This window comes from Lissotriton helveticus, chromosome 1_1 (assembly GCF_964261635.1).
Source record: "Lissotriton helveticus chromosome 1_1, aLisHel1.1, whole genome shotgun sequence".
Classification (NCBI taxonomy): domain Eukaryota; kingdom Metazoa; phylum Chordata; class Amphibia; order Caudata; family Salamandridae; genus Lissotriton; species Lissotriton helveticus.
In genome coordinates, this window is record NC_136057.1 from 280,875,536 (window position 1) to 280,896,313 (window position 20,778).

Here is a 20,778-nt window from a genome sequence, read left to right on the forward strand (position 1 = left end):
GTAGCCGAAGGTAAGTTGATTAGGTACATTTATTAGATCTTCAGTACAGGATTACATGAAGAATCAGGTCTTAAGTAAAAAATATAGAAAGCCCCACCAGGAGCAACTCCCTTGCTGCTCAGCCCAATCTCTCAACTGACATCCATCCACCAGGCATCCACCACATTCTATCTTTACATCACACATACCAACATTCCACTATTCATCCACACTGGCTGAGCAGCAAGACAGGTAAGCGGGGAAGATACATAGCACCCAAACCAAGATACTACAATGGCACAGTAGAATGTTGGCACAAAACAAACAGAACAGTTCAAGGCCAGGCTGTACCACTGATCGGTGTGCTGTAATCGCTATTATCTAAGCATCATGATAAGTTGTATTGTTAATCCTTTATGTATTATCCATCTTTACTGCATTCATGGCCCTGCCAAACCTCTTTTCCCCTCACCCAGCTTCCCCCGCTTTCCCTAAGCACTGGAACATTCCATTAGTGTTTTTGACTGTTGAACCCCCTGAGACGGAAGAGTTCTGACGTGGCGTGGGAGTTGTCGTGTTCTGAGGACTTCTTTGAGTCAAGGGACTTGTAGAAACTATAGTTTCTCATGGTGAATGAGATCTCCATGCATGCAGATGTTTACTTCTAGCATCTTTATTAAGAAGACGTCTTCCAGGAACCATCTCAGCCACCACCTTCACACATCCCATCCCCCTCTCAAAGCATAGCGTTCTAGGTTCACAGTGAAGGTTAGTGACCCACCTGATTCCATGACTCATATCATTCCACTCAAGCACATACCACAGGACATGTATTGGGTTCAGCTGTGAGTGTCAGTTCATCTCGACACTGGCAACGAGGATGGGATTTTAAGGCTGTTCAGGGGGCGGCCAAAGAGAAGTCCTCCCCTACCATGTACTGAGTGTTGAGCCACTTTGAATAAAGGAAGGTGCATTGACAGACCTGAGGCTGTAAGTGGTCTCCTATTTCGGTGGACGGTGTGATTCCAACCAGTGAATAAGCATGCAGATCAGGAGGAGCTGCAAACTGATTACAGGAGGTGAGGAGCAGCGTTACATGAGGCTGCCCAGCTCTGACATTCTCAACATCCTGCTATCAACGTGATATGTCCTGACATTGGCTTTAGTCATACACCTCGCCTGTGTCATGGTGTGACAATGTTGAGTGGAAGACAGCGGTACCGGCCCAGAAACACCCCGTCCTGCCAAGGCTGTGTGACAGCGTCCTTGTGCCAAGTTTGAGCAAGACCCCTCTGAGGATGGATGGCGTAGCAGTGATTTGGCGGCAACCCAGGGAGTCCAAAAAGCCAATGGCAAATGAATGGCACGCTGAGGTATTTGCTCTTCGGTGCTTCTGTGACCGCTCAAAAACCCTCAGAGTGCCTCCGGTGGCAGCTCTGTGGTAGCACATGTTGGGAAGGAGGAGGCAACCTGCAGGTGGGAGGTGGTAGTTTCTTTGTACAGCAGGACGTGGTTCACTAAGACAGCATTACCGGAAAAGTCCAATCCTACGGCTCTGGTTGAACTGACCAGACATGTAGCCGTCGGAACAGGGTGTGTTCGGGGGTGAGGCTGGTTAACTGAGTCATCCATGTGACTGATCTTGGCCCAGCCTCCGATTACCATTAAGAGAAACAAAAACAGGACTGTACCTTTATAACTCTGGAACGAATCAATATTTATTGAAACCGGCCACCTAAGGTTGTTCTTTGATTTATTCTGTAAGTATATCAACACTGTTAAAATCTTTAGTGGTGACCAGCAAATATTGCTTCAAATCATCTCTGCAAGTGTCGCTTGCCTGCCAAAATCAAGCAGAGACCGCACTGACATAACAGGCCCCTATCCCATTTAAATACCGTAATACAAGATACTGAGTAAGGTCCTAGCAGGCCACCTTCTACCTCTCCTCACGAAACTGATAATTTGAATTTACAGGAATTTGTATAGCGCTCGTATACCAGGCGGTTTCATGGCGCTGACCACAGACCAATGTGGGTTTGTACCTGGCCGAAGCACATCCCTCAATATCCATGGACTATATCAAGTAATATGGGCTTTCCCAGAGCACCTTTCCAATGCAGGTTGCCTCTTAATAGATTTGTGCCAAACTTTAGACATCCTAAGCTCGGAATATATGCTGGCAGCCCTCCAAAAAATATGGGCTCCCAGATGAGTTTCTGAAGTGGGTGAAACTATTATACAACTCTGACAGCACAAGCCCATACAGCGCACACATTTCAAGCCCATACACGATTCAAAAGGGTACAAGACAGGGATGCCTATTGTACCCATACTATTTGTGCTTGCCTTAGAACCTTTAGCGCAATACCTATGTGACGATGCAGGGGAGTGGGGTGTACCAATTGGGCAGATGAGACATGCCCTATCCCTGAACGCCAACAATATTACACTATACATTAGAGATCTGCAATGCGGGTTCCATACTGTTGACCAAATCTTCACCCAGTTCCACAAGCTTTCTGGCCTAGCCATAAATGTTAATAAATCCCCCGCCTTCCCCTGTCAGGAAAGCACTCCACCCAGTGCTGTCCACTTTGGAGGAGAGGAGTTTGCCTCAGATTCCCTTAAATACCTCGGGGTGCGGATACACAGAACACAGCAAGACACCCTCGATGGGAATGTACAGAAAGTGATTGCTTCCCTGCGATCCCTCGTATCACTCCCGTAGTCAGTAGAAGGACGCCTGGCTATAGCAAAAATGGTCATGCTACAAAGGGTTCTCTATTATTTTACTACTCTCCCATTAGTGATTCCCCCCACAGTTTTTAAACTCTTGGATTCCATATTACTGGAACTAATAAGGGATGCAGGGAGGTGCCGAGTCAGCTTAAGAAAGCTGCAACTGCCAGCAGACTCGGCTGGTTTGGGGGCCCCTGATTTCAGGGCCTTTGTATGGCGAGTCATCTACAATGGCTTGCCCACTGGTTAGCCGGGCGCAATTTGCAGGAAATTGCATTCACATCTGTGATAATTGCGCGAGGTTCACTACACCCGATTGTGTCCCAGGAGGTCCACTCCGCCCGCAATCCCACCATTGCTAAAGGTGGCACTGTATTACTGGAAACAGGCATTAAAATATTCAGCACCTACATTACCCTATGCGCCTAATATTCTGATGTTGGGACTCCCTACCCCTGCCCCTGCAGGTGTAATAATGTGGCACCGGCTTACTAAATGGGAAAGAGAGGGAGTGACTACTGTTGGAGCATTATTTAGTGAGGGTTTTCTACTGAGTCATCACGATTTCATTCATGAACAAGGTCTCACTCATGCACTGTTTCTACCACATGCCAGCGTAACACGATACTTCAGGCGTGAGTGGGCTCATGAGGGACTAGAACCACCCACGCATGAATTAGTACACTTGCTAAACTTGATGGGAACAGAACAACACCTGAGAAAGTGGCTATACACGGGCATAAGGACGCACATATATTCACCCCTAAGCATGCTACCAGCGAAGTGGGATACCGATACAGGGGAAGTCCTCACAGATATAGACTAGGCATCAATCCTTGCCTACCCCAAGGTAGTCTCCCACAATTCACATTTTAAATGTATACAAAACATGATTACCCAGAGAGCATACCCTATGCCACACCTACTGCACGCGATGTTCCCTGCAGCGGCGGCAAACTGCCCTGGATTTGTGGAACAAGATGCCTACTTCATCCATATGATGTGGTCTTGCCCCGCATTATCTACATACTGGGCACAAATAGGATGCTTGCTACATGAGGTGGTGGTTGGACACACATGACCTACAGCAGGGAGCTTTGTACTAGGACTTTACCCATGCCCTAAGGGGTACACCGTGCAGGCGAGGTTTGCAGATCTAGCATTCATATTAGCAAAACGTCTCATCACGTGCTGATTGAAATCAGCAAGACCGTCAACCTTGACTGCTTGGAGAGAGGAGCTAGAGCACTAGGGTCTGGCTGAAAGCGGGGCGATACCAAGGGAAGAAAAGCAAGGGTTACGCAAAGTACCTATTGCCATGTCCTGGGATGTATTACTGGAATTCTTCAAAGCTCTGGACAAGAAGGAACCCCACAAGCATGCAGACGCTACACACACGGCAATGCCCGTAAATTAGCCAAATCCCGTGACATACACATAGTGGAGAGGAGTAACCAAGATGAAAAGGTGAAGATTAGGCAAGGCTTATTTAATGTACCTGACCATCTTACAACATTCCAATACCATAAAGTAGATGCTTACATATTGTGTGAATTAAACGCCAGAGACAGGCAAGGGCCTACCTGCGGTTCCAAGGAAGGACGGGGTTGTTTGGTTGATAAGGTTATACAATAACAGAGAGCTATAACATCAAATGTGGGTCCTGTCGGGCGTGTTCAAATGTAGTTCTCGAGCAGTTCTTCTTACCAATAGCAGAACGGATGTCTGTAATAAGCTCATGAACGCACATTAACTTTAGCATAACATGCAGAATAACACTGTATGATATACCCTGCTTAAAAAAACGAACATGAATGTACTTTGACTGCTTGTATAAGCTCAACACTGTATTTACAATAAAACTCAATACAATCTCTTTTATAATTGTGTTTGGAAGGGATGACTGAGTTGTCAATCAGCCAGTGAACTTAGTTTATTCTCCTCAAGAAAAACAAACTGTAAGACCATAGAACAAGGGAGGACCACAAGTAAGAGAGGAGTTGGCCTAACGGCTAGGGCAGTCGACCTCGAATTTGGGGAACTGGGTTTGAGTCTCGGCAATGACGCTGAACATCCTGTGATTCTAGGCAAATCACTTAATCCCCGTGCCTAACAAAAATTAATGTGTCCTAATGTAATTCAACTGGCGCTATGTACAGCGCTCAGATACCCGATTTGGGTCAAGTTTGCGCTACATAAAACTCTGTATAATAAAAGAAATAATAATAAGTAGGACTAGTCCTTGACTGTGCTTCAGAGGGGTTATATAAAATAACACAGTTTCCTGTCCCACATTGCTCTCTAATGTTCATGATGGAAGCAGCAAGCATGATCCAACCCCTACCCTTCATGAACGAAGTAGGTTACCCGGTTCTACCTTGGAAGAAGTGGATGAAATTATTGGAATCCTACTTGATAGCAATTGGGTGGGAGGGGTGTATTTTCCCACTAAGAAACAACATATCCTTTTGCACAATTTAGGAATTCACAGGAGATAGATGTTTGAGAGCTTAATGGATCCCAAATTAGATGAAAATGAGGAAGCACAAATAAACATGGTATCAATTGACCTGTCGCAAATTTGAAGAGCATTTTGATCAAAATGTTAATGAGGTCCTGTAAAGAAACAAATTCTTTTCAATTGTACAAAGGAAAAATTAAAAAGGGAAAAGTTATATTGAACTTTCAAGTGGTATGTCCCACACTTTGGAAGTTTGTTTGACTCCTTGATTAGGGATCAATTTGTCAGATGCACCGCCAGTCCCATGACCCGAGAGAAGTTATTGGCCAGCAATCCCAGTTTGGAAGAGGCTATTAATATAGCAAAAAGCATAGAGAGGAAATAGGACAACGCGAAGGAGAATGATAAGAGGAAGAACACAATAATTCCATAAGGAACTCAGTTACTGCTTTTAAAGAATCAGATTTAACAATCAGCAAAACACGCTTGATGTTGTACCGGCCGGATATTTTCGGGAGATTGAAGGCCTCCAGCGGCAATTGCTATGGGGGGGGCCGTTCTCGTATTGCCCTTTCGAAGCTCACACTCCCGTGGTACGATGGCGGCATCGCTCTCCCCGACATCCGTCGCTATTATTGGGCCTCTCAGCTGGGGGCCATCAACCATGGCACATACGCTCCTTCGCCAAATCCGGCCTTTGCGATGGATAAATGGTTGCTACCCGGCGGTGACTACAACAGGGCTCTATACGCGAAGTCGACCGTCAGGTCGCTTACGGGCCCCACTAAAACAGCCGTGCAGGTGTGGTATCGGGCTACAGCTGCTACAGGGTGGGCTGACAAGCCGACCCATGCCACGCCGCTTTATGCTTCAGATAAACTTGGTTCCCTATGGCAGTCGAAGGGGTTCGATCGGTGGGACATGATTGGGATCAGCAGGGTTGATGATGTGTGGGTCAAGGGTAGAGTCAAGTCGTTTGAGGAACTGAAAGTTGAATACGGGCTGAATGATAGGGAATCCTTTAGATATGCGCAGGTCCGACACGCGGTCCTGTCTGTTTTCCCCTGGGCTCGGCCGTCCCGGAAGCGTCCCCTCTTGAAGATCGGATACTGGATGGGCATGTCCCTGATAGCACGATCTCGCTCATTTATAAAAAGTTAATCAATACCAGGATCGATCTACTGGATAGCCTTCGAGAGTTGTGGACTAGTGATGGTCTGGAGCTCGATGACGAGGATTGGCAGGCTGCGCTCTCTTCTCCGAAGGAGGTGGCTATTCCGGCGCGCCTTCGATTTGTCCAGCTCAAAATTCTTCATAGGGTGTATGTGACTGGTCCGCGTCTGGTGCGCATGGGATTCTCGACGGATGGATTGTGCAGACGTGGTTGCGGTATGGTGGCCACATTTCTACATATCATTTGGGAATGTCCTGCTATACAGCGCTATTGGGCTCGTGTGCATGATGTTATGAGTGAGGTCACGGGTGTGCGGTTGATGCCTGAAGCGCGGAGATGCTTGTTGAATATCTGGGAACCGAATGATTGTACCCAGGCGCAGCTTCGATGGGTGACATTGGGTAACATGATAGCCAAGCGTGACATTGCCCAGCAATGGGGCGCTCAGAGGCCTCCGACGATTCTAGTATGGCATCAGAACATGGACTGGTCCATGTTTCGAGAAAAGACTGTGTATGTCTCCCGAGGCAGGCCTGGCAAATGGGGGAAAATTTGGACTCCGTGGAACGCATACCGTGGAGATATATGTACCCCCCCCCATTTCGGAGTTTGATACCGACCTGTCTTCCTCCCAACCTGATGTTTCCTCCGCAGGAATTTAGATGTATTGCTTGCTTCTGGTCTCCTTCTCTCCCCCCCCCCCCCCAGTATTTTTCGAATGCAATGATGTCTGATTTACATTTGTACCCCCCCACGAATCACGTGGTGACACGTTTGTACCGTACTGCCTTGTTTTCTTTTGTTTCGCTGTTTTCTTGTTCTTTAAATTCAATAAAAAGTTTTCAAAAAAAAAACAAAACAATCAGATATGGGAATTGTCGGATAGGTGTGGGTTTCGGGGAATATTTGGGTCATGCCATCTCCAAAGATGGTGATAAACTAAGGACTGATCTAGTGGTAGCAGTCAAGGAAGCACCACCACCCACGCCCAAGGAGGGACGGAAGTCCTTCCTGGGTTTAGTCGGATACATGGCGATATTTGTAAAACATTTTAATTAGGATCAAAATTGGCAGAAATCATTTGTCTTAGTTAAGCAAGCCATCCTGGAAGCACAGTCTTTAGGAAATGTTGATTCAACGCATAAAACAGTTCTGACTACCAATGCCAGTGGAAAAGGAATTGTGGCCACTATTTTTCAAGTTATGAATGGAAATGAAAAGATTCCTGTGGGGGTTGCCCTTCAAGTTATGCACTGATCACAAACGCCTCACATTTGTCTTCACCTCTAAAGGAAAAGACCATGCTACCCATCGCATAGCCAAATGGGTCTTCGGTGTAGACGGATACAATTTTAAAATCAAACATGTGCCACGTAACAATAATGTACTTGCTAACTGCCATTCCAGACTACCATGAAAGGGGGAGAGGGTGAGGAGGACAGTATCGACGATCCTTTTTCATTAGTCACTACTCCAGCCATTTAAAAACAAAAAGGGAGTAGGGGAAAAAGCACAGAGAATGATATGACCCTGAAGTAGGTAAAACAAAAACAATTGTCCAGGGTTGGCCAGCAAAACCTAACAAATTGCAGGCAGAAATCAAGAACTTATGGGAGGAACAGCATGAATTGACTATAAACACTGACATTGTAATGAGAAGTGACAGAATGGAACCCCAAAGGCACTCTAGGATAGGATGGCTGAATTGGCCCACAAGAGCTATTTGGGGAGGAGCATCACAATTTTCAAGACTAGGGCTACCAGGTATGGGCAATATAGTGTAAAACGAGGTCAAGGAGTGTGCAATCAGTGATAAGAACAAACATCCAAGAAGGGCACCTTTGTTCCAGGTGGAAGTACCCCTCAGACCACGGGACAAACTTGTCCTAGATACATTTGGTCCATTCAAACACTCCGTGTTGGCAAGAAAGTCTATGCTTGTACTAGTGGATTACCAGTTTTAAACAATATCACCACTTATGATCTCATTGAACTCCTGAAAAACACATTTATGATGGATGGTATACCCAGTACCCTTATTACAGATAATGGGGTGCAAGTTACTTTAGATGAAATGAAAGAGTTCCTTACTAAGATGTCCATACAATATTTAAAAACGGCCTTGTATGGTCCCAGGGTCAATGGGTTAGTGGAGTTTGTAAACGTTATGCTTGCTTATATCACCAGCGAATCTGCAGACACAAAAACGTTATGGTCGCAACAACAGCAACAACAAAATGCTGAATCTGATGAAGCGAGGACTTACTCTTTGTGGTTTTCGTGGTAACTAGAGACTCCCACAATGTATCTTCCAGTGGGCACTTGCCATCTCATATATGCAGCAAAGTCATTGACATAATCAGTCCACTGGCAATCATGGTCTATGTTGGAGTTCTCAGAGCAGCAGTAAATCTTCCACCTAGGAAACAATGTGGCAAAAGATGTAAACTGTGACAGGGAATTATTAGGGATTGTTAACGCTTGGCAAGGGGTCATGGTAAGGGCGAGAAGACTTACCAGAGGATACTTAAAAGCAGCGTTAAGAAAAAAGTGCGACAGAGCTAAGCAGGTTAATTAACAATAGATTAAGGGCCTGATTTAGATTTCGGCGGATATGCTACTCTGTCACAACTACGACGGATATCCGGTTTGCCGAAATATAAATCCCTTAATATCATATGGGAAATAAATTTGGTCAGACGAGATGTCCATCACCGTTGTAAAGGAGTAACCTGTCCGCTGAAATCTAAATCAGGCCCTAAGTGATACAGTTAGTGAATGATGTCAGAAGCGGTTGGAGTACAGCCAAGCAATTGACTGATCTCATTTTGTGAGGAATGATTGGGACTAAATAATACATTAGAGATATTGTTGGTGTTATAGACAAAGATTTGTTTTTCAAACTTAATATCAATAGAGGTAATTTTGAGAGAAAACGGGGTAGAAATGCAAGATTACCCAACAGCCATCATGCTTATTTTTATTTTTATTTATTCCATTATCATAAACCCATCTACTAGATTGGTTGGTCTAGGTTTATCGAGGAATCTGGCATCGCTGTGGGAACGTTCCCTGCAATGGGACAGTGGGAATGGATGAGCCTGGGCAGGCAAGCAAAGATGGGTTTTGTGTAGTGCTGTGTCACAGGGGATAGTTGTGTTTTATGTGGCTGTGGATTAGTAGGAATAAGCTTGTATGTTGTGGTAATGCTTTTAGAGAAGTTTAATGTGCCTGTGATTAGTGTGGGCCCTTATCTGTTAGTTGGTGGCAATGGTTTGATTCTGAGTGCTAAAGGTGTATGTGAATAGTGGGTTTCACATGGCAGTAGTTTTATGCTTGGTTTGGAATGGTAATGGTCTGTGGAACAGTTTGTTTTACAGAGGCTGTCATTGTGAAGAGGTTTCATGTGGCAGTAGATTGGTGGATGTGTTTTGATGCAACATTTCTTATCATAGCTAGGTTGCCTGCCAGCAGATGTTTTCTAATCTTTGGGTGGCATTACCTCCTGTCCTCATACCAGTTTTCATGATAGCTATCAAAACCACTGACGGCGGATCCAAAAGGACACGAGTAGGTGAGCTCCTTATCAAACTCGTTAACATAGGGACTCCATTGACATGATGGTGTTGCACTGAATGTTTTCTTGCAGGTGAAATCCCACACGCGGTCCTTATGCATACCGTGATGATCACTATAAAGAAAATTAAACCTTGGTGAATTTCAAGCTCCTCCTTGACAGTAGGTACTAATAACATGCGACTATGATATGAGAATGAAACATTTATAAATCACTACTATTTTGTGACTGTACTGTACAAGGTTTTCTATTGAGGTGGTGCTCCTTACAGAGAACAAATATTTAAGTTCTAAATTTAGGAGTGTTTGCAGCAATAAACACACTTACAAAATGCATCATAATGCCCCCAATGCACCAGTTCTTATGTGCAGTTATGCATGGTAACATAAGAATGAGGTAGTTGAACTCTTTTGAATCCCTCTCACTACTCTTATGATCCACTTTGTGGGACACTTTCCCTTGGACAGTTCATGCATAGTACCCTACACATGTGCGGTTACATCCATGACACAAAGTCTCGTGTTCTTTGTGCTCTAATGATTACATGAGTTGGTGTATCTTTTAGATGCTAGGAATGTTTGGTACTTAACAGCTCACCACTAAGGGGATTCTCCACAGGTTCATACTCCCTTGTCTCAACACATCACCAATGGGCTCACCTTTATATCCTCTGTCTGGGCCTAGCTGCTGCTGAATGTGTGGAAAAGATTAAATGGTCAGTTGTGGGTCTTCTATAAGCCACTCCGCCGCCCTTCGCCTCTAAGGACCAGGGGCCATATTATCAAGAATGGCGATAACATTATCGCTGCAGAAAACTGTCACTAAAGCGGCGATAAGGGACTTGATAATATGCCCTTGTGAAGTCCCATAGAAGCCCAGGTTCTAGTGTGAACCTGGGCTTCTATGGGAATTTACTAGGGCATATTATCAAGTCCCTTATTACCGCTTTAGCTGCAGTTTTTTTCCGCTAAAGACGTGATAATGTTATCGCCGTTCTTGATAAAATGGCCCCAGGTCTCTTACTTTCAGTGTACCTCACTTAATTCTGGGTGGGTAGTAGCACCTTGTTGCCAGGTTTATTGCTGCTCTTTCAATGGAAGGATGAGTGGAACTTTTGTTGGCTCCTTTTGATTCTGTAGAACCTACTTACCAATCCTGATACCTGTCTGGGCTCACTTTGTGCTGTGCCCTGCCATTAAGTTGAGGTCGCAACACGCCTCTCTCATGCTGTTTTTGCTCCATAGCCCTGTTGAAGATGAGCACCACTGCTGTCTCAGCTTTGTCCACTAAGCAACTCCTGCCCTGTCAGCAGGGATCTGCTCTAGGGGCCTTCAAAAAGCTTTCATTCAGGCAACCAAGGTAGAGTGCTCAGCCTAATCGTCCAGTGCCATCTTTGATTAGGCTATGCCCCAAGATTCATGTTTTTTCCACATAACACTATGAGTAATGGGGCCAAACATGATTAGCAAATTTGGTCTTGGAAAACCGATACAAAACTCTCAACATTCAAAGGTGCATCACAGCAAAAGAGTGGAGAGAAAATGAAGGAGATGGTGTCAGCACTGTGATCAAGAAGTCTTCCTGGAAAGGGGTGATGGAATACTTTAGACTCACGAATAGGGGTAGGCACTTGGAAATCCAGATTGAATAAAATGCTGTCATCAGGGGTGCGCAGTGTCACCAGATACCTCATGCAGGCTTCAGGGTTCTCCAGAATTAATTAATCCTTTCAGGTTTTCCTCCTGGGCTACATCCTTCTCTTGATTTCTTCAGCTTTCTGGAGTTCATCTGGGGATTTTATTATGACTACACTCCCATCTGTGAGCACCTGTTTTTGATGCACTGGTCGTGTACCGAGAATTCTTGGTCCTGGCCAACCTTATTCAACATCCAACAAGGGTATTCTATGGCCTCTTGTCCCCCAGACTCTCCCTTACCAAACTCCGGCATTGCTTTTATACTCTGTTTAGATTAGCTAAACCTGCTTAGTAGATGTCTTACTGCGTAGCTTTCATGCACCGCCCACCCAAATAGCATCAAAAAACAGTCCTTACATTCACTTTCTGTCAACTGGCAACAATGAACTCCAGAGTACTGCCTGCCAACTTGCATGCTTGCTGCTCACTGCTGTTTCTCGTGCCTAATCAAGTCGTTAACCTTCAAATTGTCACAGAGTCTGTTCTTATACTGGTCTGCATAGGAGCAGGGAGAGGAAGCTCGAGGCAATGGCTCCTCCAAGGCTGATTCTCTGCTTCAAAGTTAAGTGCACCTTGTTCATACTCTTGCTGATAATCCTGATGTTGCATTAGTACATCAATCTGTTTTTTGTGTGAGGATGAGTCATCTGGTCCACGATGGCATTTTGCCTCCCCTCCTGAGGATAATGATTAAGGTTAGGATTTCTCTGATTCTCCAGCTGGCATAAGATGGCAACTCATCTGGTGTGGCTTTGAACATACCCTTGCCATGGTCTGTCATTTGTGCTCTAAGGTTCTGCTGCAAAAAGCCATTCCCTTCTAATGTAGATCTCCTGGGAAGGTAGAAATACATGGTGAGCAAAAATCTGATGCTTCAATATTAGAGTGACCTACGTAGGGGAAGGTTCACGCGAAAAATGGGATGAGTTCTCATTCTTCCCTGCAAGGGCCTGGGAATTCCTTCCTCAAATGTGCAGGTAATTGAAATTACTACAGGCTCTGGGTGATTTATGTTGATACAAGTTGTGGAAAATGCTTGACCTCCTCCTCTTCTCCTCAGTGTAGTCCCATCCTCCTTGGTGCCTCCTCATGGTCATGGTGTGGGATCAAGTTCAGTACTGACATGGTGGAGGGACAGGCAATGACAGTGCTACAGCTTCCTCTTTGCTTGGATCATTTGATGCTGGAGATTCTTCATCACTGATGAAGTGGCACACATGTCTGTTTCTTCCCATGGGGGTGGCACTGAGGAGGACATCTCCACTTTATCTCTAACATAGTGGTGCTTTCATCAGTCCCAGGACAAATGATTAATCAACCCATCCTAGTGGCAGAACGCTTTTAATTGGTGTTTCTGACAACTGTGCATGTTCCTCCATTATATGTGTGGCACACAGATGTGTCAGGTGTTCAGAGGCAAAAAGGGATGTCATACTGTGATGTTCCTACATAATGAACACAGAGGTTGAAAAAGTAAAGCCCGGTGTGTCTTGAAACTACCAAAACACAATGTTTACTTAAGATCTTCCAGGTGCCCATAGCTAAGGTTTCAAACCCATGGCTTACAGGTGAAAGGAGTGACTTTGAGTCAGTACAACAGAAAAGCTGGTGATGGGAAATCTATTGTTTGATCTTGACTTGCACTAATGCAAAGTCATGCAAGATACTTTTTTGAGTCAAAAACTGATAAATAGTTAAAGTAAGTATTAACAAAGGGAAATGTGTTTATTACTTAAAAAACCAACCGATTGCATTGGTGCTTTCGAGTTTGTCTTGACATAGGAATTTGTGGTGGGGGTGTTTTCTTCTGTAGATATCCCATGCTGGACAGTGTACTCTCGCTTCTCACCATGGTGCAATGCTGTAGTCATGCAAGGCAGCCTCCTTAGAGCGCCAATGCAGGCTTGCAGGGACAGACAGGAGCAGCAGGTCAATCTTAGTACATATGGCTCAGCACTGTGTATTCTCCTTTGCGCAACACAGCACAGGGAATGTGGGTGCATGAGAAATGAGTAAATCTAGGCCTGTGTTTCTTGAGATGAGGGCGAGCAGAAGTCTTGTGGGACATGGTGGGAAAGATGCTAGAAATAGGGGCAAGGGTCAACAATAATGGGAGGAATTACACAGAATTCCTGTATATAGCTGTACACATTACAGCAATGTCAATAATTATATTCATAATGAACACATAGTGATACATTAATGGTACCTGATTACTGTGTCAATTGATTCCTGAACCGGGCAGGTGAAAATCAGTTGCTTGTCGTATTCATTCACCCATCGCGGACTCAGAATTTCTCCGCTCTCTTCTAGATACAATGAAAAGAGGGTTACTAGGCTTTGGGCCAAGGATAGTAGCAGTTGTTTTAGTAGATGTTGGAGGTAGTAGCTATGTTCCCTGCCCATTTTTAGGAATCCGCCTTGTGCCCCCACACCTGATATGCTTGAGGGGATTCCATTTTGAGATATTAGGAGGCTGACATCAAAGGGATGTGCGTCGTAGTAAACAGTTTCTACGGCCGATTCCTATACCTTGCCAGTGAGCACAGTTTTTTTTATTATATTATGTATGCAACATTTCCTCCTCTCTCTAATACCCTTATTCATTTCACTACCCTTTAACATTAAGTATACAACCTCTCCTCCTCTCCCTGCTCTCTTAAATATGTTCACTGGCTTATAACATTATGTATGGAACCCCTCTGCCTCTTCAGTGTCATATGTGTTTCACTCTACCTTCAGCAATTCACTGCCTGTGTCTATATTCAACCCAAAACAGCTGCAGTGTTCCCAAAACAATCCAGGAAGTCTGATCTTAGGACCCGGACTGAACTCCTTGGTCTTTGCTGACTCTTAGTTCAAGAAAGGCTCAATAGGCTGAGTGTGCCCATCAGAGTTAACGAGAGGCTCAATCGGCTATGTAAGGCCCTCAGAGCTAGTGAGAGGTTCAATAGGCTGCACATGACCATCAGAGCTAGCTAGAGGCTCAGTAGACTGCGTGTGGCCATTAGAGCTAACAAGAGGCTCAATAGGCTGAGTGTGTCCATCAGAGTTAACAAGAGAATCTCGATCGGCTATGTAAGGAACTCAGAGCTAGTGAGATGTTCAATAGGCTGCACATGACCATCAGAGCTAACAAGAGGTTCAATAGGCTGTGTGTGGCCATCAGAGCTTGTAAGAGGCTCAATCAACTACGTGTGGCAATCAGAGCTAGCAAGAGACTCAATCGGCTATGTGTGACCATCCGAGCTAGCCAGAGGGTCAATAGGCTGCGCATGACCATCAGAGCTAGCAAGAGGCTCAATAGGCTGCGTGTGACCGGCAGAGCTAGCGTGAGGCTCAATAGACTGTGTGTTGCCATCAGAACTAGTGAGAGGCTTAATATGCTGCATGTGGCCATCAGAGCTAGTGAGAGGCTCAATCGGCTATGTGTGGCCATCAGAGCTAGCAAGAGGCTCAATTGGCACGTGTGGCCATCAGAGCTTGCAAGAGGCTCAATCGGCTATGTAAGGCCCTCAGAGCTAGCGAGAGGCTCAATAGGCTGCACATGACCATCAGAGCTAGAAAGAGGCTCAATAGACTGTGTGTGGCCATCAGAGCTAACAAGAGGCTCAATAGGCTGAGTGTAGCCATGAGAGCTTGAAGGAGGCTCAATCAACTACGTGTGGCCATCAGAACTAGCAAGAGGTTTAATCGACTATGTTGGCATCAGAGCTAGCAAGAGACTCAATCGACTACGTGTGGCCATCAGAGCTAGCGGAAGGCTCAATAGGCTGTGTGTGGCCATCAGAGCTAGCGGGAGGCTTAATAGGCTGCGTGTGGCCATCAGAGCTAGCAAGAGGCTCAATAGGCTGTGTGTGGCCTTCAGAGCTAGTGAGAGGCTTAATAGGCTGCGTGTGGCCATCAGAGCTAGCAAGAGGCTCAATTGGCACGTGTGGCCATCAGAGCTAGCAAAAGCCTCAATTGGCACATGTGGCCATCAGAGTTTGGAAGAGGCTCAATCGGCTATGTAAGGCCTCCGAGCTAGCGAGAGGCTCAATAGGCTGCACATGACCATCAGAGCTAGCGAGAGGCTCAATAGACTATGTAAGGCCATCAGAGCTAGCGAGAGGCTCAATAGGCTGCACATGGCCATCAGAGCTAGCGAGAGGCTCAATAGGCTGCACATGGCCATTAGAGCTTGCATGAGGCTCAATCGGCTGTGTGTGGCCAACCGAGCTAGCAAGAGGGTCAATAGGCTGCGTGTGACCATCAGAGCTAACGAGAGGCTTAATAGGCTGCGTGTGGCCATCAGAGCTAGCGGGAGGCTCAATCGGCTATGTGTGGCCATCAGAGCTAGCAAGAGGCTCAATTGGCACGTGTGGCCATCAGAGCTTGTGAGAGGCTCAATAGGCTGCTAGCAAGAGGCTCAATCGACTATGTGTGAGCATCAGAGCTAGCGAGAGGCTCAATCGGCTGCGTGTGGCCATCAGAGCTAGCGAGAGGCTCAATCAGCACATGTGGCTATCAAAGCTAGTGAGAGGCTCAATCGACTGCGAATGGCCATCAGAGCTAGCGAGAGGGTCAATAGGCTGCCCGTGGCCATCTGAACTAGCGATGGACTGGGTCTCCCTAGCTCTGAGGAATATTAACAACTCGCCAGGCAGCTGGAGCAGGCAGCTCTGAATTTCTGAAGCATGAATTCTAATCAGATACTGCTGGAAAATTACCATATGTGTGGGTAAACACGCTTCCGCCCCTCAGTCCGCAAATATTCCCAGACTGTCTCCTTTGCACCCCCACAATTCCTAAACGCTGCTCCCAAAAATAAGTTTACTTCAAAGTTCTGAAGCAGGGCTCAGGGTATGCACAAGGCCTAGTAGCATTATTATTCCGCAGCAGGAATTCATTTCTGGCACTGCAAGAAAACTGCATGCCACACTACTGCTTTCAGGACAAGATTCACCCAAGTCCATTTAGCCCTGAAAGTGGGGCGCTGTATCTTGGTTTATCAGTGGTTTTCAGGGAGGTTCCTACCTAGACTTCATAGGGGGTACACACATCACAGAAGGTATGTTTTGTACAAGCTGCCTACAGGTTCCTGGAAAAATGAAGATAAGGAAGAACTTGAACTTTCCAGTTGTGCCACTGTAAACTGAGAGTCAAATGTTAGAGATTAAAATACTTTACCTTGACGTGCAGTACAAAAAATAAAGTCTAAAAGTCTAAATATTCTCTACTTGGTACCTGCCTGGTCAAAAATGCCCTGACTGTGTTTATGAGTGGGATTAGAAATATTTGCTATGTATCTAAGGCACGTTAATTAAAATCGGTTCCTTAAAAATAAAAGGTACAATTCAATTTCATTTTGTAATCTGTTTATGATCAGGAATGTTATGTTATGTTATGTTATGTTATGTTATTTATTTTTTATATAGCGCACGGATGCCACAGCAAAGAGGCGTCCCGGCGCTTTGGAGACTTAATAACACAACGCATCAGAGAAGGCAAAAGAAATGGGCCTAAATTGTGGAGAAAAGAAAAGTTTTAAGTGCCTTCCTGAAAGGGAGCAAGTCAGGAATGGAGCGAAGAGAGGCTGGCAGAGAATTCCAAAGTGCTGCTGCCAACACTGAGAAGGAACGTCCGCCCATTCTGGATTTTTTGAAACGTGGCACAATGGCAAGATTGGATCCGGCGGAGCGAAGAGCTCTGGCTGGGACATAGTGCTGAATAGTCTGTGCAAGAATAGGAGGAGAAGCTAATTTGAGAATTTTGAAAGTTAAGCAAAGAGCTTTAAACTTAATTCTCTGCCCCATCGGCAACCAATGAAGATCTTGGATAGTCCGACTGATAGAGCGCGCGAGGCCACCCGGCCAATAGTTTTCGCCGTTTCCGGCTTCAGGGCCCATATACTTTTCAAATCACCATATACATCGATCGGGTGACTTCACGAGCTCTATCAAGTTGGTGTGTGTGTGTTCCCTGCTACCAATTTTCAGTGCACCCGACTTACCATCCACCGATGCAGGTGCCTAATGACCACAATGAATCAGGGAGCTAGCTGTAAAGGAAAGGCAGCAAAATACAAACCCAACCAATAACATTCAAATACTGTTTAAATGACCACGGACAACTGGAAGTTTTAAAATGTTTATCTAAATTCAATGTTTTCTTGCATGAGGTACAGTAAAATAAGGCAATTAATAACCAAGATAACGTAAATCACATAGGCAGAAAGAAATAATGACAGAGTAATCATCAAATGTACTAATAAATTGTAACAAGAAAAATACTATATAAGTCAGTATTATCTAGACAGGGATAGACTAAGTGTGTGTGACTATAGAAGAGCTTATAATGAATAACACGCTTCACTTAAGGTGAAGGGGCCTTTGAACAATCTAGGCAACGAAGTTCTAGACCATATCAGAAAATGACACACTGCTATGCAAAATATAATTTCTAACAAATGAGAAGACATAGGAATAACTTTGCAAAATTATAAATGATAGTTCAATAGTTGCGGAAAGGCATGGAAATATAACATATGCAATGTTTAACTTTATTAAAGCAAAAGTTAGAAATTCAGAAGGTGCAAGAATTTCAAGAGGTTCAGAGTAATATTTACCTAGAAAAGGTGTGGAAACCAAACCCTGGCCACGGGTCAGTTAAGGACAGGAAACCCTCAAGGAAGGATACCCCTCAAAGGACAGCAGGTGCAGAATGGACACCCAGGACAGGACAGGATACCCTCGGAAAAGGAATCAGGACAGGACCCTCAGGACAGGACAGCAAACCCTCAGGACAGGACCCTCTTCAGGACAGGACCGGAACCCACAGTTCGGAAGCAACGCCTGCGCTCCACCCGCTCTGCAGCTATCGATCAAGACCCCGATTGGGTCAGCGAACTCCCAGCTAAGTGCCTTGCCAGCACTTTAAGGTTCAGTAGAACCTTAGTCTATGGTCAAATTCGGACAGAGTGCTCCGCAGCGCTCTGTATCTTCAGTCACCTATTGAGTGCGTTGGGTCAGTGACAGGTCAGCTAAACCAGACAAGTCGGACGGTTCACTAGGTGAACCCAGGGTAGATATACAGTTTGGGGACAGTGTACCACCCCCCAATGTTGCAAAGTGTCAGAATCCCTCAATTTCGATTGGTCCTAAGGTAGGGTTTGGGTAACACACCAATCACAATACGCGAATTGTAGCCTTCATTAACATATTTGGGTACCGCCTAGCAGATTTGGGGTTCCCATGAGCTAACAGTAGCGCAACATTACATTGTATCACATAAGGAGCCACATTCGCTGTTCTCGCAGGGCAGAGGTGACTTTCTCAGGAGCATCTCGCCCATCACTGCCAGCTGGCTATGTTCCATCAGCCAAGGTCCCTCGTGCTGCCGAATGTCGCACAGGCGCAGAAGGGACCTCCAATATGGCTCTCCTCTCACTCAGACCCCCATTTCCCGCGGTACATGAAAAGTAAGCGAAAACAAATTAATACATAATAATGTCATTAGGAAAACACATCACAGGGTTTGTACTTTTAACTCATCATCAAGAAATAAACTTATGCAATTAAATGTTAGCTACATTGAGACGGACACAAGAGCAGTGGCACGAGCAGTACCACATGATAAGCACAGCTATGAATTACGCATGCGCATAACTTTCCCTCCACTTCTGCAGACGCGTCAGGACACGTGAGTGTGGCTGACGCATGCGCAGTAACTAAAATACAAGCGGCGGCCATTTTAGGGGACACGAGTAATTATTTTAGTAAAACACATGTGCAAGCTTCACGGTCTTTCTCCAAACTAAATAAAAATGTTAGTAAAACATACACGGGTTACCTTGTTACACATAAACGAGGTTCTTGATTTCGGCAAGCCGCAAAATATGCGAAGCTTTGCTTCATCAATCCCCTCTTTGATGATATCTACTATCATCACAAATTATAATGGAACCAGATGCCAACTTTCTTTCACACTTTATAAAGTTCTATTTCTTCCAGCAACCGTTCTAGCTTTTCTCTTTCAGTTTTAGCAGGGTGAGAAGTCTTCACCTTTTTGTATATCTGATCATTCACTTCCTCTAATTCAATCTCATCCACACTTCGTTTCACTCCTCTTGCATTAACCTCGTGCTTTTTGGTGCGCTTGCGGTATTTACAGCATAAGAAAATGGAAAGTATAATAAGACCTATAATACCAATTGGCATCAGAATTTTGAATAATAAGCTTTTACCTATGCTAGCAAGCCAATGACCTACATTTGAGAGACCATCTACTAGTCTCTTCCAGGCACTATCAACCTCGAGTGGTTTGAGTTCCTTTGCCAAATTAGTAATGTTTTTCACATATCTTTTGATCTGTACACTTTTATCCGGAATATAAGTGCAACAATGTTGCGCCTTCAACATCCGGCAGACTCCGCCCTCTTTCGCTAATAAGGTGTCAAGAGCAAGTCGATTTTGTAAAACCATTGATCTGATCGCAACCATTTCGGTATTGACCAGCAGAAATCCATGAGCTGTTTCAGTAGACAGCACATCTACTATAGTAGACAATTTGCAAATTCTGTGAGTGTTCAGAACCACTCCCACTCCAGGTATCAGTGCACTGAAAATACTACCCATAATTTCACCTATACTCTCTCTTTTACTACGCACTAAGCCGTTAGTATCTTCATTGCTTCCAGCTTTTCCATTCACATGGTATATTTTCGGGAAAACAATGCCAAAGTAGCAGCTCCCATACCAGTGATCCGGCAATTTGAAATAAGCCTTGTCCCCACAAATATAATAAATTCCAGGAAACACAGGCTCTGACCCATTTTTGAAACCCCAACCTCCAATTACCTTGTAATTATGTTCGCATTCACTGGAACCAATGAAAACATTATTATAATAGCTAGTCTTCTCGCGGTGAAGACATAGCTTGCCTTTCTTTTCAAAATCCAGCAACAGAGCAGGACCCGCTCCACCAGATGAGGTGCCTTCCATGTTTTCTGCCCACTTTGGCTTTTTCTGACTTTCGTCATTAGCCTTCTTCTGAATTTTAATTCTCCTTTTCTCTGCCATGTTCAGGAACATCTTTTCCTGCTCACGCAAAGAACAAGTCAAGTTATCTCTGTGTGCGTCTGCTATGTCAATGTTCCCTATAGTCAGAA

The 20,778-nt window shown here is 45.0% G+C and overlaps 1 protein-coding gene across 3 annotated transcripts in view; it reads right to left on the bottom strand.

The window, feature by feature from the left end:
- The window catches only part of LOC144794349 (hemagglutinin/amebocyte aggregation factor-like), a 52,301-nt gene that overhangs the window by 16,080 nt on the left and 15,443 nt on the right, over positions 1 to 20,778 (bottom strand). For 2 of the 3 annotated variants that reach the window (XM_078668193.1, XM_078668191.1), the window contains exons 2-4: positions 13,840 to 13,936; positions 9,859 to 10,047; positions 8,623 to 8,775 (exon numbers count right to left, since the gene is read on the bottom strand). In XM_078668193.1, the coding sequence (XP_078524319.1) occupies positions 8,623 to 8,775; positions 9,859 to 10,047; positions 13,840 to 13,936 (439 nt within the window). Of the gene's footprint in view, positions 1 to 8,622; positions 8,776 to 9,858; positions 10,048 to 13,839; positions 13,940 to 20,778 lie in introns of all 3 variants that reach the window. The other variant, XM_078668192.1, reaches the window with a different exon arrangement.